This window comes from Halyomorpha halys, unplaced genomic scaffold (assembly GCF_000696795.3).
Source record: "Halyomorpha halys isolate HHAL.00 unplaced genomic scaffold, Hhal_1.1 Scaffold260.1, whole genome shotgun sequence".
Classification (NCBI taxonomy): domain Eukaryota; kingdom Metazoa; phylum Arthropoda; class Insecta; order Hemiptera; family Pentatomidae; genus Halyomorpha; species Halyomorpha halys.
In genome coordinates this window covers 363,938-383,843 of record NW_027112780.1, presented here as the reverse complement: position 1 = coordinate 383,843, position 19,906 = coordinate 363,938, and the positions used below count along the sequence as shown (strand labels likewise).

The following is a 19,906-nucleotide window of genomic DNA, read 5'->3' as shown; positions in this document are numbered from 1 at the left end:
ACATTTTTACCCAATTAAGGGTACACACTTTATGAGGCTGGGTAGACCCTGTAGGGTCCCCGAGTCCATAGTGTTGACTCACGGTTACGGTGAAACAGATAATAATAATCTGCCACTACCGGATTTGAACCCCTTGAAGTCTTTAGCTCAGTGCTACCCACTCCCACTTTGTTTATATGTATATATATATTTTACACTTAATATTAAAGACCTATTTAATATTACAGACCACTTAATTATACAATGATATGACAAGATTAATAAGTAATTTGAGTTTCGTACAACTCATTTCTAAGATAGTCTGTTCACATATATAAATACACACATGTAGACAATTTAGCGTAACTATGTTATTTGGTCTCAGGGGATCTTAGAACGTTGAAAATTCTGATGCGAATATTTTTAAGATTACAATACTTCCCCTTACTATATTTGTTATTTATAGCTAAGTGAAAGTAAAAAAAAAATTAAAACTATGCGATAATTTTTATTGGATTTAGACGTCATGGACTGAACGAATTTCGCTTGCAGGATATATATCATTGCTGATGCAACCTGTTGCAGGTTTTATAAATATTAAAAAAATATGTTTTTATAATTCATGGATATCAATGTATCTTCACGATTAGCAAATATAATAAAAATTCCTGTTTATAAATCCGATGATGTTGAAAGCTTAATTATGATTCAAGCATTGACATTAGAGGGTGCTTAACCGAAGGGCATCAGACAGGGAACTTATTTAAGCTGGGACGAGTCGGAGACTGCGCCCCTTTGCCGGCGTTCCCCCGCAGAGCTGCACAACCTATCGATCCGTCAAATGGAAAGGTGGCTGAATGACCGCAGGCTCTGGCTGTTTGGAAACAACCTCCCCCTGCTCCCGAGAAGGTTAGTTGGCGTTTCTTTGATATTAAAGGCGTTTTAGCGTCAAACGTTCAAGCTTGCTTGAAACCTTCCAAAAAAATAAAAAGCAAAGCGCCATCACTGATCACACGCACCTGCACACACGCATGAGCACCAAGGGCGTGCATAGACGCACGCTCAGCCACACGTAGGTGAACTTCAGTCAGTTATTCAGCATTTGAAAAAAAAAAATAACAGAAAATAAGTTATGCAGAATTAAATTAAACAAAATGGCAATTAATATACCATGGCAAATATATAAAATAAAAAAATAATTACAATTACTAATTGAATTTTTTTAAAATTGAAATAATAAATATTGGTTAAAATAAATATTTTAGAATTTTTAACTAATAAATATTTTAGAATAGGTTAATAGGAAAATAAAAAAAACATAAGCAGATAAGTTATAAAGCGTCAAATTGAAAAAAATAATAATTAACGTAACATGACAAATATATAAAAGATAAAAAATCACAATTTCTGATTTATATTTTTTTATAAATAAAGAAAACATTGCTGTACATAAATATTATAAGTAGAAAATTATTGCTACCCAAAACCAAATTACAATACTAAAGAAAAGAAAAAAAATACACGAACTTTTCTTTAACAACAATAAAAATTATGAAATAGAAAATTATTAAAGAATAAAATTATATAAAATAGATTAGAAGGATAAAGTATTCACTATCAAGATATTTCAGATTTAATATATAGAAAATTGCAAATTAAAAAAACATTAATTATATTTAAAACGTTAATAGTATACTATTGATAGAATTTCTTGAATAAAACAAAAAGAAAGATTCAATTAAAATATTAGACAAAAAATGGAAAATTTATGGACAAAACTTGTGAAAGTTCAGTAGTACAACGAAGCAAAATCTACATAATTTTATTGAACTAAACAGAACATATTTTAAAAAGTATCTAAACACACAGCATTATAAATTGATACAAAATGAATCTCAAGGAATCAAATAAAAAAATTGATTTGATTACTATTAAAATAAAAAATTAATTCAGAAAAATAATACAACCTAATTCGATACCAAATTTCTGAAAAAAATTAAATAAAATTTACTGGAGTAAAACAGGTTCAACCTATAAGAAGGTTGTAGATTTAGCATCTAAAAATTTATAAACAAATAAAAGAAATTAAGTACTTAAGTAAACAATAAACAGAAATTGAATTTTAAATTTAGAATTCATAAATAAGCAGTAGGTTGAAGTAATCCACAATAGTGACATCAAACTAATCTAATACAGAAAAATACAATACTTTGTTCAAATAATTCAACATTAAAAAATAATATCGTAGCTTAAGTTGTGATACGAACAAGGTTATAGATGGAGCATTTAAAAACAAACAACAAAAAGGCAATTTTAATAGCTATGTAAGTGGATATTAAACAGAAATTAAAATTTTAATTCATAAGCCCTAATTAAGCAGTAGGTTGATTGAATCCATAATAGTAAGATCATACTAATTAATACAGGCAAATACAAAAATTATTTAACGCTAAAAATAATATGTTCACTGAACACATTCGAAACCGAAATAATAATAATGTGCATTTATCTATCAGTTGTTTTGAGTAAATTAGCCTTCAAGAAAAGACTTTTTTTTATCAGTAGTATCTGTAAAGAATAGAGAAACAACATTGGTTTTTTTACGCACCAAAAAAAAAAGGTTTATCTATTTTAATGATTACTATTTTTATTTTACCATCCACGGTGTTCAATCCGCTCCTCGCAATACAAATTTTTTGAGAAGCGAGCTGCACACGCGGTGTGCAATGGATGGTAAAATAAAAATACTAATCATTAAAATTGATCAACATTTTTTTTTTTTGGTACATAACAAAACCAATGTTGATTTTCTATATCTTACGGATACTGTTGATTTAAAAAAAATCTTATCTCGACGACTACTTAACTCAGAATACCTGTGCAATAATCTTATTTATGCAAATTAACTTACAAATTGGGTGACTTCAATAGTAAACAATTTTTTTTAACTTAAAAATGAACTATATAAAGAAAAAAATTTCGCTCCTAGGAGCCGTGTTAAAAAAAAATCACCATCTAGAATGGGCTAAGTTGTGATACCTCGCACCTCCATATAAACTATTTATTTATTCAATTAAAGAATTTATTTATGAAAACTAATATTTATACCATCACAAAAATAAATAAAAATCAATGCTTCATTCTAGAAGAATATTGAAACAATTCTCGAAATCATAAAAAAAAAAAAAAATAAATACAGATATTCAACAAAACGAAGGTTGAGATGAGATGTCTCTATATCTCTATAGGTCTCTATATTAATGATGAGATGACTTTTGAAATAATTAAAATCATATTGCTGATTGTTTATGTTACTGGGCTTTAAAGCTTAAGCAACAACACCTTATTAAATAAATATTAAAGAGCTTTAAATGCAAAGAAGAAAACGACTTTAATCATGGACAATGGATAACAATTCCAATATACGTGTACATTATCATGGACAAAAATAGCTAACAATTTATACTTCACAAATAGCAATAACAATCACAAAGCTAAAATAAACCCATGAAGGGTCAGAGGTGCAGTATTTTATAAGAAAGCACTGTTACTAAATCAACGGTTGTGCAAAGTGCTGATTGGGCAGAATCACCCAATTAAGGGTACCCACTTTACGAGGCTGGGTGGATCTCGGAGGGTTCCCGAGCTCACAGAGCTGACTCACGATTACATTAAAACAGAAAATAATTATCTGCCACAGCCGAATTCAAGCCCGGGTCCTTAGAGTTAGTAGTCCATTGCCTTACCAAAGGGCTACCTAATCCCACAATCAAATAGATAAATAGTATTTTAAACACTTCATATTTCTTTCTGTACAAGTGGAAAAGTAAGTTAGAATCAATTACAAGACTTGGCCGACATTTCAGGAGTTTAATAAAGTTTTGTAATTAAATAGAAGGCTTTTTCCCGACTACTTTTGAACTTTAAATGAAGTATCTCTTTAACAGGAAAGGAAGAAGCAATAATTCAATATTATTTCGCATAAATTATTCCTTTCGGTCCTCTTATGTCACTTTGGCAAAGGTCACTAGTGCATAGGCGGCATGATGAAATGGTCGATAATAGAAGTTATCAGGGTGAATTACAGAAGAGGAGTCAATTACAGACCTTGGAAACGCAATGTCTACATTTGAGAAAATTGTTCGTTATTACTTGTAAACAATTTTTATATCGCGACCACTTTTATAACCGGGTCGGAAATGACTCCTTGGCTGAATAAATAAATCTATTTTGATCTCGGTTGATTATCGTCCAGTTATTTTCCAAGATTACATACATCTCTCTGTTATGTAAGAAAGGTTTTAGTGACCACCGTGTAATATTTTATTTTACATGCCAGGTAGAATAATAAAAATGCGTCATAAAAAATTTAGTTTAACAGATTAGGAAATTTCCGAAACCTTTCAATGAGACATTAGAGCAATAAAAAAAAAAAATAGTTTAACTGATGAAGAAAGCATTTTGCGAAAAAAAAAGTAAAAATCAAATGAAAAAGGTTATTTGCATCAAATCATCCAGACTTTAACCGGAGTTGCGTGTCATACCTTCCCTTTATAGTAAAATATACCCATGTGTTTACGTATATTTTTTAAAAACATATATAATGACAATTTTTTTTCTAAGTTATTTTAAAAATGTAAAATATACAAATTAAAATGCTGGGATATATATGAAATTCATTTTTCTTCTGATTACACTACATTGAAAAAAATAATACAATCCGAACTAGAAAATACATGTAAATTATAATTATAAAATTTGAACAACAATTAGTAATAACGAAGAACAGAAAATATATTTTTGAGGACAGCCGGATACGAATGGCATGAAATGCCGTTTTAAAAATAAATAAATAAATTTAAACTCGAATTGATCAAACACTTAAGCTGAAAACGGATCCTTTATTTTTTAAGACAAACAACTGTTCCATAGCCACAATTGCACTCTATTAAAGATTACAAGTGTTTTTTGAAGGTATCAAGTCAAGAAAAATAGCTAAACCGTGCTGGAGGTCGATGGAGCTTTTTTTTTAAAAAAATATTCAACTATATTTTTTTTTCTGGCTAATTCAGTATAATTATGCTGAATCCTTCATATCTTCGCAATAACGCAAATATGTGGGGAAGCTGTTTGTCAGCAAATAAACAAGAACTATTTATTTGTGCCGACGTTTCGACCTGAATTTCAGGTCTTCATCAGGGCTAAAACAAAAAAAAAAGATGACAACTATCATCCATCAAACATCTTTTTTATTAAAAAATAAGTTCACTTAACGACCATTAATACTTTCATTTTAAACGAACACTGCTAAAAAAAACAGAATTAAATTACAATTTTTTTTTTTCAATTTACAAAATAAAATTGTGCACGTACATAGGAGTAGCTGAAATCTAGTTTTTATATTCCTCTTTGAGTAAAAAAATAAATTTTAGATTTGTGTTTGGCTGCGTTCGAAAAATATCTACTAACGAAATAGAATTTTATATAGTTTTTAAAACTTATTCAAGACTTTTTTACTGCGTTAAAAAAAAAATTCTATCACGAAGTGTATAGTTTGGTGTAGCTGTTTATCTTCACCCCCAAAAACCAAAACTTATTCCGTCTTTCAACTACTGTGCTAACGCCCAAGGGTTAATACTATTATCTTAATGGACCGTTCGAGACGCCTCGAGCACGTTAGAAGAAAATATTAACAGGTCATCTTGGTACAAACGATTAGGTTAGTGGTGAGTAAAGACTGGGAGACCATTCATATTGATGGAAAGTAGGATTGAAGATCCATGAGAAGCATCTTCTGAGAAATAAATTTAGATATCTCTGTCGATATATTCCTTCCTCCCGGGGGGGAGTGTGTGAAGAGGGAAGGATTGCTTATTTAGGAGGAGATTTAATGGACAGGAGGAGATCTTATTTTATTAAAGAATTTACAGTTATTATTTAAAAAAGATTTTATGATTATTTTAAATTATACAATTGACTTTTTTGTAAGTAGAGCCGAAACAATGTTATCGTAAGTGTTGATTAAAACTCCCTGGAAGAAACTTAAGATTTTTGTTTCCGATCACTGTATCTCATCTCTTTTACAAACTAACTGTAGACGGAGTTTTCAATTAGTGTTAACATAACATTTCATTAGAAAATTACAGAAAAACACATTCCTCGTGGATTAATGCAATCAATAACAGATATATTTAAAAAAAAGAGTAAAGAATTAATTTATGCGATCAAAATTATATGACCAAAAAATGCTTACAAACATAAAACAAATATTTTAAAATAAATAATTTAATTTTTGTTCATTTTAGTCTCAACACATTTTATTTTTCTTACAAGTCCGACGTTTCGGCCAATCCGGCCATCCTCATGGACAATTTACCACAAAACAGCTTTTATTACATGTATCATCCTCAACAATTAATAATCTGAATTTTCTCTGAGGATGGTCGGATTGGCCGAAACGTCGGACTTGTAAGACAAATAAAATGTGTTGAGACTAAAATGGGTAAAAATTAAATTATTTATTTAAACAACATTAACTAGTCTCAAGAAAGTATCTAAGATTAGAAATAAAATAAAATAAATATTAAATTTATTTTTTAACACACACAAAAACATTAATTTATACATTATGTAATTAAGAAAAAATGACAGTTCGTTAACAACATAAATTGCCTTGTAGTTTTAACTTTTTTTTTTTTTATTGAAATAAGTTGCATGTAAGATTTCGTTTGTATATAATTGCATTAAATTATACACTTTTTTATGAAGATTACTTCGTCAGTGGTTTACACCCAAGATGAATTGTTTGACGGCACGAAACGGAACGCCCCCCCCCCCTCCCAGCAATGATGGTTCTTGTAATAAATGGGAACTACTTCTATAGCGTTTGTTCTTAACTAACGAATTCTTAAAATATTTTATGGGATATCTTGGGTCATTAATTATGTACTGAAATTTACAAGCTAGATGTCATTTAAAACATATTTTATTGTATGATTATTTTGGACCATTGCGTGTTCCGTTGTCGACTTCCTAATTTCTCCACATTAATATGAAAAATTATCGATGGCAGACAATTAAAGATTTTCTTAGACCTCTAGATCGTTTATGGATATATTATTATAGATTAAATTTACTTTTTCTATGTCAATTGTTTTAAAAAAACTAAAACTAAGAAAAAAGAAACAGGCATGTAACTTAATCATATTTTTGGCGTAGGACTGTTGCGATTACATTACCTGAGGATTGTATAGCAGCACAGTACACCAAAACTTTTGGAAAACAGATCATGTGATTAATAAATAATAAAATCTTCATATTAATAACATTTATTAAAGTAATCTGCAAAAACTATTTTGTTTTATCATAAATTAATATTTAATTCATACGTATTTATACACAATAATTTTAATTTTAAATGAGTATACACAATAAGTTTTTAAAAAATGTTTAAGTTATTTAAATGTAACTCACTTTTCCAAGAAATACTTACAGCCTACTTTTAAGGATTTCACATAATTTTTATTAAATGTGAATTGTATATGCTTTAAATATAAAGTTACTGAATAAATTAAATATAATAAATTTAAAACGTTAAACGACATTTAAATGTTAAAAATAATTATTATTGCTTCTAATTTTACGTAGGTAATTAAAAATATGAAGTATATAAAAATAAATACCTCTGTTAATGTTATATAACAGATAATTTTATATTGTTAGAAAAATGTGAGAATAAATTTATCGCGAGGAATAAAAAAAAAAATGTTTATAATAGGGTTTTCGTATTGGCGGGGTTCTACAGTTTCTCATCATTAAACGATCAACTTACGTTTAGCGTACGAATTCTATTATATTAGATGCGACAACTGAAAAGTGATTCACAACACCACTATGAGAGTATGATTTTCAAGCTTTGATCTCAATCATCCCATTATATCTCAGAATACAGCCACTAAATAAAACCAGATATAAATATATGCATAAAAAAAGTAATCATGAAAAATGGAATAGTTCTAAGACGATATATTTATAATTGGAAGAAACAAATTGACAAACAACTTCATACCACGATACTGGTCGAATTAATGAATTTAAAAATGTTCACATATCTTTGAGGGAAAGGTATTGCAGAATATTTGATAATGATACAAGAGGAGAGTTTTGCAGAAATGTATAGAATCAGAATATCTGTGATGAAGTTCAGTTTTTATTACAAAAACAAAAATTTTAAGAATATAAAATTAATTAACTTTTTTTCATAGTGATTGACGTGTTTATGGTTTGAACAACACGACTTAGGACAGTGCTCATCGATTCCTTATAAAATCAAAAGACATTGTTTATCCGGGTCAAGGAACATGCCATTAACTTCTCAAGGCAACAAACTTAATGATATATTGAATATGAATATTCCTTTATATTCTAAATATTTAAAGTTTATATATAATTTCTATTTTATAAACATCCGTATGAACAACTATAGCTGAAGGGGTCTGATATGTGGAAATGCATAATTTTAGGTATAATTTACAGCCATTTGCAGAATCTAGGATTTGAAGCTAGAAAAAGATATGATAACTTTTCTTTTCTTATTATTCTTTTATTCATAGGATATTTGATTTTTTTTTTTAATTTCTCATGAAAGGTTAGAAATATTAATGCAATTCAAATGAGATTACAATTTTAAATTAACTCAAAAATTTAATACCCCTTGTCTATAATACGCATTTTGGCACTGTATGAATAATGTTTAGTTCTGGACTGAACTGTAAAAGTTTTAAAAATTGATACCAAAAATCTGGAACATAAAAAAATATCATTTATTTATTTCGGGCTCTTAAAAAAAATTACCATTATCCAACTTGACTTAATATTTTTTGGTTAGAGCATAAAGCATTCTATAGATTGCAGATCGGAATAAAGTTGTTGGAGCTGAAGAATTAATGTTTCAAAGGAATCCGGGAAGTGTTATTTTTAATTGTTTTGTTATAGTTTATTTTTATTTTATAATGTAATATTACATTCTGTCTTATATTTATAAAGAATGGTAATTGGGATCATAGAGTTTATTCACACCGCATTTACAAATATATTAATGAAATGATAATAAAATAAGAGATAGAAGAAAAAAATAAATAAAAAACAAAATTAAAATAAAATAACATCTTAAACATAATCATTCCTGATTATAATTTATAAAAAAATAAATGTTTAATATCATATAGATACAAATGTTTAATATACATAATTCGTTTTATGTTTAATATATATAATTCGTTTATGGCTTTCTTGTAGGTCATTCCCACAAGACATGGAAATTTTATCTCCTAATCTATTTTTGTAGTAATATAATGGGTGATCATTATAATTTTTTTAAGTTAAAAATTTTTATTTTTTGTTGCATCTATAACTTTATTTACAGCAGTTTTTTTCCATCTAGAAGATTTTTTAAAAAAGAAAAAAAATGTCTGAACTGCCAATTCGTCAGATTACAACATTCGTAAAACCCTGCCGGTAGTTCACTTAGAGTTAAAAAGAAATTAAGGGTAGATATAATTAAAGTTAAGTAAAAATCGGCCATTTTTATTATAATGGTGGACAGAGGATGAAGGTGGATAAATTAATAATTATATTGATGATAGCTTTTATTTAATGTTAAACATCCTTTACCACTATCTGTAAGGGTTATAGGACTAAAGTTGTATATCGTATTGATTTCGATAGGCCTGCCAATTTTAAAGACTTTCAGAGCCCATTATGTGCCGAAAGTATTGAAAAATTGGTGAAAAAAAAAACTGTTCTGGACGTAATTATCCATAACCGTGCGTTTGGTTACTGACTAAAAGCTGTTACTTTGCCGATTTGCAAGTTCATAAACTGGAAGAAAGTGTGTTTGTAATCTGGGTATTAAGGGGCCTCTACATGTTGGCCGAGCCGAATTCTAGCATGCACGAGCATGTAGATGGGTGGCTTGACTTGGCTGGTACAAGTTGGCCTAAGCTCGTTGCCGATCCGTCGAGAGTCGGTTTTTGGACGCAAATCAAAGGGGGTTCGTGAGAGCGCTCGTGTAGCATCTCCACCATTGTTCTTTGTCTAGTTGCAACTAAGAGCTGTTTGGAGGTTAAAAGTGTGTTGTTATTTGTTATAATATTTAATCTTATTTATTTATATTTAATTTTATTTAATCTCCTTTCATTTTTTTTTTTTTTAATAAAAATAATATAATCTCAGTACAATGGCTGAAACCACTTGTACGTCCGCCATGATTGCCGCTCTGAATAACACTGATATGTGGATGGTCCGCTCTTTGTTTACCGAGCATTTGTACAAGCCTCCGATTCGTGGCGAGCGGCCAACATGTGGATCTGCCTTTACATGACTAGATACTCTACTATATTTTATGTAAGAGATGAATTTTCCGAGCAATGAATTCTTCAGGTGTTACAAGAAAAACCAGAAAACAAGTGTCACAATTTCGGGCGTCTTGAAATTTGGCTGGTCTCAGAAAAATATATTTCTCTTATTTTTGGTACCTGTGAAGAGAATTAAATTATTTTCCAGCTTTATTTTATTTAATTGACACCGAAACTCTGATTTGACTGGGCTAAGTGAAGATAAATTTTTAATATCGAAATAATTATGTATGATTATTTCATATATTTATTGTAGTAGAGTAGTTTCCTACTTTTATTTAATTGGATTGGTACCACTGCCATATGTAAGTTTACCTAGCGATAAGGTTGCATTGTTTACAGCAAAATATAGCCCTTGTTTATAAGTGTACATTTGGTGCAGTTTTCTAACACAATTCAAGGTCTTTTCAGATTAAAATATTAATCATTAGTCGTGATTTTTTTTGTTACTATAAATTTAGTCGTCAATCGTCAACTAAACAATTATAATCCAACTCTGTTTTAACCTGGGTGATCTGATCCACAGTATCTTTTATTAGTTCATTTTTTTTTCGAAGTGCCTTTTCCACTCATCTTATATAAATGAGATGAATGACACCATGCATACATATGGGAGTTGTTTGCTTGAATGGCTATCATTTTGCTATTTGGAAGAAAATTGTGGTGCCAAAAAGATTCGTGTGAATAGTTCTAAAGGTGGTAGATCTAAAGCTTAATGGACATTTTTCCTTTTACTAATTAGGTATTATATCTTTAGTTATTCCTATATTTTATTTTTAGCCACGAATATTTCGTTTATGTTCCCGTATTATTTCATTTTCCATTTATATATTACTTAAATCTTGAATTCGATTTTATAAACCCAAAAACAGTAGACTCGAACTGAAGAATATAATTCAAGCTTATGTTATGTTTTCTATAACCCAGATATAAGAAAGGGAAAAGCAAATTAAAATAAGACTTACGTTTGAGAATAATTGTTAAACTTCGAGTGGAAATAATAAGAGAGTTGGGCAATCTTGTGCTAATTGAAATGGGATATTGGAATTTCGAATAAATGTCTTCGTTAAATGGTTTAGCAAATTGGAATAAACAGTTAAGGAATACACGTTAAATTTAAGTTTTTGGAATTTAAGGTGTTTCAATGAGGGGAGGGAAAAATTTTATTAATATTTACTGCTCTTAATGACTAGTTATGTGTGATGGTAAACAAAATTAATTACTCAAGGTTTCTTAAGGCTTCCTAAGCTTGGTGGAGGTGATAGAAGATCCAGTTATCTATCGGATGAAAGGGATCCAATTTCTGATTAGGCATAGTAAAAATTTGACAAATTAATATCGAGCTAAAACATAGCGGGTACATTCATTATTCCAAGTAAGAACGACGGGGCGCCCTTCTCTAACCTGTCAAGGAGTACAAGAAAAAACTACATTTGTTTCAATCTCGGTAATTTAAGGTGAAACTAAATATTACTCATAGATCGTTTAAGGGTAATAGGGTTGGTTGAAATTGGATGGCCAGTTTGATGATGACTGGACTGTATGATGATGACTGGATTGTATGATGATGATTGGAATGCATGAAATAATGTGATTTAGATGACTGAACTAATTGACAGAATTAACTTTAAATTATAATTAATAAATAATGATATAGGTTTAGCGAACTCGAAGATTCGATGCCGATACCAACAATCGTTCTCTACATACATCTGTCCAGTGACGCCCCTCCAAACCCAAATCTACTGAATTATTCTTTACACAATCCTCCCATCTACTTTTTGGCCACCTCTAGATAACCCTCCGTATGCCAGAAATCACCAGGTCATAATAAAACAAAAAACCCTTAACTTAGCGTTTTGTAGCCTTCTAAATTCTCCTGTTAGCTCATCCTTTTTTGGTCCGATTATTTTAGCCTTGATTTTAGTTGAACAGCGCCTTGAGGTTTTTGAAAATAAAGTATTAAGTTGATGAAAAAAATTGATCAATAATTGAACGATTTTGCCTAAAATCACTGCTAATTTGTTATGTTAATAAAAACAAATTAATGTGTACATAAAAAGAATGCAAAAGAAAGAATTTTTAGCCAAATAATCATAGATGATGTAAGTAAAATACCAAAGCCAAATGGACTTTGTTTAATGTTGAATAAAATACCCACTGTCTAGTTGATTTGGATTCATCTTGCTTGCTTGCTTGTTGAATAAGATAATTGAAGTCTGCTTCCATTTCTTTCCTTGCTCATCCTCTGGTTGATTCCTATTGAGACTTCTTGATTTAATCATGGTTGATCGCGAATTCTTGAGAAAAAGATTCTTGAGGGAATAAATTGGGTACCCTATTTGCCTGACTCAGGTCAAGGTAGCTAATGCCTTACACTTTTTATGAAATAATAGCTATAAAATGTTGTCGATAATTGAGATATGATTGAATTAATTTTAACCATAATTAGATGACATTTAAATAACATCTGAAATATGTTCCTTTATTAAAATAAAAATCAGACTGTTTTTACTAAATTACCATTTCCTGATATATTTGTGCCCTATGGTTTAGCATAATAATTCACCTAGTCTATAAAATCGATGTGACATTGAACTGAATTTATAACACAGTTTAATATTTAAAACGATAATTTCCCAGCCGTTTCTTAAACTGTGTGTTGAGTAGCCTTGCATGCTAACCATTTATGTTTTAATTAATTTATAATTTAATGATATTTCCCAATTGCTATCATTTAGATTCTCTTTCCCAAAATAAGGGAAAGCTCCTGATTGGCATTATAAATATTTACGGGGAAATATAACCTGCAATTACGAAAAAGATAAAAAATTACTTGAGTTGCGTGAGCGGCTCAACACGCTGGGATCAATAAGCCTTCAACATTATAGCCTTGAGGGACATATTAACCTTCAATTTTTATCGACAAGTCATATATTTAATTCATTAATATTGAAAATGCAATAATCAATTATAATGAGAAATTGGACTCGTTGAGTATTATTTTATCAACAATATTATCGATATTTGTTAATATAAGTTCTAAAAATTTGTGTGAATTATTTATTTTTTAACTTATTATTATTATTTTCGTGCAATTGCATCTTTTGTTCCCTAGCTTTAAATTCAGCCAGACCTCGATGGAAATTCGAATCATGAAAAAGACGTTCTAATAACACTAATTTTATATTGTTCGTTTTGATATTTCCCCACAAATTTGGACGTTTTCAGTTTTTTTCTGCACAGAAGTGCACGTTTTACTTTTTTGGGGCAATTTTTTCTGTTAATGCTTGGACTAAATTTCTCGTATTATATACTTGTAGATGTATGTGTGCCAAAATTTACATATTTTGTTTCTTATTTTATTTATAATTGACAAATTTAAGGTTCAGGAGTGCATTGATTGCCATATAATCAGTCGAATTGATCGTTAGCTATCACTACAGGATTGTGAGAAACAGCCATTCTTCCTATTTTGCTTGCCCCTTTTGGGACTAAATTTTTTACATTATAATTTACATAATTACATTCAATGGTTCCAAAATTTCTCAAAATTTATTTTATATAACTATAAACATGCAATAAAGGTCTCCTGGTCGTAATAAACTTATGGGGCCTCTCAGACTACAAACAATTGCTCAAACCTTTAATAAATTATTTCAATTGAAGGGGGGTCTCCTGTCCGCCTAGCTGTGGATCAACCCCCATTTTATAAATTATTCACATCTGCCAATTTAATTGTACTACTCGTTGCTCAAATTATATAACTATAATTTACATGTATTCTGTAGTTCAGATTATATTATTTTTTTAATATAGTGTAAGCAGGAAAAATAATAAATTTAATTCCTTTATCCCAGAATTTTAATTTGTAGTTTTTAGGGCCTCTTCAAGAACTATGTTCGTAATCACTTTTCCTCTTAATGGCACTGAATTTTTATTCCGTCTTTGCTCCTGCACCTTGATAGAGCCACATACAGTTGTCTAAGAAGATGGTCCGGGTGCGGTAAAAGAAAAACTCAAATAGTTTGAAATGCTATTTATTATGATTAACCCACGTTGAAGGGCTTGATTAGGGCTAAAAAAGATAAAAGCACTTAATTACCCCCATGGGGTAAAAATAAATGAAAAATGGCAATTAAGAGTAAAAAAATTTGTACAGAGAAGCTTAAAATTAAATAAGAATAATAAAAGGTTTTAGACAATTAAAGAGAACGAAAATAACAACCGATAAAAAAGCATTGTAAAAATACAGGCATTTATGGAAGGAAAAATCTTCCTGTAAATATTGTTTTCTTTGATGTTACTCATAAACTGACTGTAAGAAGTGCAACTTCAACTGAAGGCTAGGTGCTACCTCCCTTTGCAATACGCTGGATGCGTTAATGACTATACTCTTATAAAGACTATTTATATATGAGTGTACTCTTATAAAGACTATTTATGTATGAGTGTACTCTTATAAAGACTATATATATATTAATTGAAGGACTTGAAGGTGATAGAAAATGAATTTATAAAACAATTTATAAGAATGTGGACATTGAAAAAGAGAAAGGATATACTAGAATCTATGGTGTGATTCAGGATCATAAGGAGGTAGCCAAAACATGGGTGGATTAGGTTAGTATAATAGCATTAGGATAGGTATAATTTTGAATTGGGCCAGCGGGGATAGAAATATTGATGCATCGATGTGCACTTAGGTGGACGTTTATGTCGATGAAGGCGGCATCTTCTCTTTCCTTATCTTCCTTTCTTCCGGCTCTCGTCCCTTGTCAGGTAACTACTTCCTTGAGTCAACTCTCTCATCATGACTTGAATTCAGGAAAAGAACGAAGATAATCTTTACGCCACACCGCCACGCTGGAGACGGTTTCTTACTATATTGGCCACAAGGGGCACTAATGTTGCTAATTACTACTAATCACGTGCTATATTGCAAAGACCATTCTTCGTTCGTCACTTTCGTTTTTTAAACGAAATACGAATTTTTTTCAAAATTCATAAATAAAATAAAATATTACTGGGTGATTTCTAAAACCTTTTTTATATAATAGAGAGAAATATATGGAAACCACAGCATTATAATTTCTGGAATGATTGAATCTTTTATGTCAACTTGATTCAATTCAGTTTCATTTCATGTATTAATTAATAGAGGTTAGTCTTGAATTTTGATCGATTCATTAAGAGATCTTTTTTTTTTTTGTTCTAATTAAATACAAATTACTAGCAAAAAAATCTTGTGTTGATTTAAAATGATATAAATTTAAACAAGATAATCCATAACAGACTTTTAAACTAAATATCTTATAAATGGTTTATCCCCATAGATTTGTTCCTATCGATAAGTTGAATCACCCATCAGATCACGAGATGTCGATGGTATTTTCAACACGCACACGGATCCGCACGCACCTTGGACCCACTGATACAATACAAAAATAACCATAAAAGTACCTTCATCCTTCATTCAACAAATTAGATAAAGAAAGGGATATTCTTGAATGAAATTGTAAACTATAATGAAACTGTCGTGGCACCCTTGTATGCCCCAAGCGTATACCAGTGGTGCCCCGGTGAAAAGTGTTAGGAAACCGCTTGTCTGTAATATGGAGCTAAAAATCAGGACTAATACTCTGAAAGGTACATTTATCCCCAATTTTGGTAGGGATTGAAAACTGGACAAAATGAGGAAACACGTGGAATGTAACAGTATTGATGTCCAAAATATTTGATATTAGAATTCTCAATATTACCTTTTATAAGTCAATGTATATAATGCGATAATGTATATAAGGAGAATTATGGAGCAAATAAAAGTGCTCGTAAGTGGTGCCGAAACCCACGACTTATTATTACGTAAATGTTTTTTTGGTCCGCACGTTTTATTTGTTTTACTTTTTTCTCTTAATTACTGAAGGTATGACCCCCATAGTAAGGGCCGCAGTTTTGAATGTGGACATTCAAGGAAACGTAATTCCGGCAGCGGCCGCGGAACAGCCAGGGACTGTATGTTGCACATTGGCAAACAGTGCCCCAACAAGTATCGAAGGCAGACTGAGGCAGACAAAGGGGAGACCATGGAGGCCAAACGCCCAGAAAATACGACATAGAACTACCCGACCTAAACAAGCTTTTTTGTCGAGTGAGTCGACGAGGGCCTCAGAAGGGTCGGAAACAGAGGAAGTGGTTGAGGGGACAGGAAGCGGAGTGGAAAAAAACAGCAGAAGAGGTAATTGGACAAGGCGAACTGAAGGAAGAAGATCAAGGCAGGAAAGTTGAGGAGAGTGTCTGGAGAGAGGTGACCGCATATTACAAATCTTCAACGTCAAAGCTGAGAGTAGCGCTTTGCCTATCATCGAGGCGAGCGGCGTGAGATGCCTGGTGGTCACGGGGAGTTCCCACACCATCCTGCAACGGGAGGCGCCAAGGAAGATGAGTGGAGGAGAGCAGAAACTCCAGGGACGTCCAGGTATGTCATTGTAAGTTAATCACCCTGGATGGGCCCTGTGAAGTAGAAGGGGAGGCGGAGATGGATTTAGGTGAATGGGGGTCGTGGGAGAATCATTACGAGTTCATATTGTGGAGAAAATGCCCCGCGAATATCAAGCAATTATAGGGTGCGACCTCTTATGGAAGGCAAGTGCGAGGGTTTGGAATATCAAGAGCTTGTGAAAAATGCAAATTGGGAAAGATGCGGTATCGTTGTCGTGAACCCAGAAGGAAAGAGAAGAAAATAATAGGTGCGCTCCAGGGGGGGGGGGAGAGGGATTGGAGACAGGATATAGAAAGGGAGTATGCGGATATTTTTTTCAAAGAGGGAGGCTAACTGTGGGCGACCGGACAAACAATGCACCTGATCCCCCTGAACCAAGATAAAATCCCATACGTGAAAGAAAGGTGTTACGGCAACACATCCGAGAGGAATTAGAAAACCTCAAAAACAGGGCATCGTCGTAGACAGCACCTCCCTATACAATAGCCCTTTATTGGCAGTGCGGAAGAAGGGCTCACCGGGATAAGGGAAAGAGATATAGGGTCTTGATAGATTACCGGGGTCCTAATGAGAACACAGTAGAGGAGAGATACCGCGACTGGAAGATATTTTGGATAGAGTGGGTGGGGCTACTATTTTTAGCACTTTAGATTTAAAAGCCGGTTACCACCAAATTAAAATGCATCGGGAGGATCAGCACAAGACAGCCTTTACATTCGAAAGGGGGCATTATGAATTCACAAGACTGCCCCAATTACGTTGATGGACGAATTCTTTCGGGGAATCGACGAGTCCATGTGCCAGGTATATATGGACGACCTGCTCGTTTTCAGTAAAAATCAATATTGGGGTAAAGCCGGATCAATTTTTTGGGGCACACGATATTGGGACAAGGAGTCAGGCCAGACGCGAATATGGTGGCAGCTATCAGGGAAATGGCGATTCCAACGGACGTTTTCTCACCTGTGCAAATGCGGCAATTTTATTTTGTTTTTCTTTCTCTCTTCAATATTATGTATAACGGGAGCGATGTCATAATGTAAAATGTGCATAACCTTGTTATATGCAGTTCTTAGGATTTAAATATGTAGCAGACACTGTTGTTTTCAGACAGAAATGTAAGGTATCTTTTTATTTATTTATTGTTGTGCTATCAGTTTCAGAGAAGTTACAGTGATGATGTTCGTTTTAAGTTGTGCAAAATGTATGTTTCAGTTTCATTTTTCTTTTTTTATTATTATGTCATTTATTCTTGTTCATAAGTGTGTCTTGATTTTCTGTAATATTTTTGAATTTATGAGGACTGTTCATAAACTGGTAGGGGGGAGTTCCAGTAGGATAAGGCCTGTATACTACCCTAATCCCAACTTTCATGTACACAGCGATAATGTATATAAGGAGAATTACGGAGCAAATAAAGTGGAGCTTGAGAGCCCGTGTGATGTAGACGTGTGATAGGTTTGGTTCTCTCGTGTTTCTTATTTCCAGATTAATGTGGTTATTATTGGAAACTTGATTGTATCTATCAGTCCTGATAGATACTAGGCAGAGTTCTAGTGAGTGATACCCACGCATGGAGGTAGGACCAGGAGGAAAGAAGACATGAGAGATCTAAGGAGGATGTAAGCAGAGAGGCGACCGCACATTGAGAAACTATCACGTGAACGGAGGAGTAAGCTGTCTCGTGGACACGGGCAGTTCAAACACCATTACTTGGAGAGAAGTACTAGAAACGTTGAGCGGCGAGGGGAGGACACTCCATGTAAAGGTTTGCAAATGTAAATTAATAACTCTGGGTGCACGATGCATGGTAGAGGGAGAGATAGAGATAGGACTGGGCAAATGGGGAGTTAAAGAGGACATTTTAACAATTCATGTAGTGAGTAGGATGCCCAGGGATTATCAGGTGATTATTGGTTGTGATCTTTTAGAGAAGGTGATAAAGAATAGTAATGGAAAATGGGATATTAAAATCGGACGGATGAAGTACAGGTGCTAACAAACAATAGAAGACGGGAAGGCGCAAGTAGGGGCTGTAACGCAGGCGAAGAATTGGAAGGACGCCATTATAGCGAAATTTGACGACATTTTCTATAATAAAGGAGAAAGTAAGGAAGTATTGGGTGCCACAGGAAGGACGGTTCACGAGATTCCACTAAAGCAGGAAAGAGTGACATGTTAAAGAACGACGATACCCACTGGCTCTCTTTAAGCATATAAGAGAGGAAATCGAAAACTTAAGAAGACAAGGAACACCCTATAATATTCCGTTATGGGCAGTTCGGAAGAAAGGTTTGCCAGGTGAGAACGAGGAAAAATATAGGGTGGTCATCGACTATCGTAAGCTCAATGAGAATACCGTCGATGAGAAGTACCCGATACCGAGGTTTTATGATATCCTTGACAGACTAGGAGGGGCTAAAATCTTTATTACCTTAGACTTGAAAGCAGGGTATCACCAGATTCGTATGCACCCAGAGGACCAACTCAAAACTGTTTTTACCTTCGAAAGAGGGCATTACGAATTTACGAGGATGTCGTTTAGACAGAAGAACGCACCCATTACATTCCAGAGGTTGATGGACGAATTATTGAGAGGGTACAGATGTACAGAAGGTATAAGGAATCAGCAGGTTGTTAGGGGCATTAAACAACTATCGTCAATTCGTCCCTGATATAGCGGAGTCACACAGTGGAAGGAACTGTGGGCCAGAATAACATGGACATAACGTACAAGCCTGGCAAGGAAAACATTGTAGGAGATTGGTTTTTGCGAGCGATCATGATAAACGCAGAAACATCTGGAGTTGGAAGGCAGTTCTTGAGGGAGTGGACTCCGGAAGAAGAACAACAATCAGCCTCACCAGAGAACCAGATTAGGGAGGAAACATCGGCAGAAGAAAGTTCGAACGATGACAGACCGACGGAAATGGAGGAATTGGAGGATATTATAAACAGTGCGGGGTTGCTGGAGAGGGAGAGGGAGAGGGAGAGGGGAAGAGGGAGAGGG

General features: G+C 32.6%; 1 protein-coding gene across 1 annotated transcript in view; it reads left to right on the top strand.

Annotated features, from left to right (window-relative positions):
- The first annotated feature begins 820 nt into the window (after positions 1-820).
- Positions 821-19,906, top strand: part of LOC106680402 (cyclin-dependent kinase-like 1) — a 52,358-nt gene continuing 33,272 nt past the window's right edge. The window contains exon 1 of the mRNA XM_014420098.2: positions 821-888. Coding sequence (XP_014275584.1) covers positions 821-888 — 68 coding nt within the window. The remainder of the gene's footprint in view (positions 889-19,906) is intronic.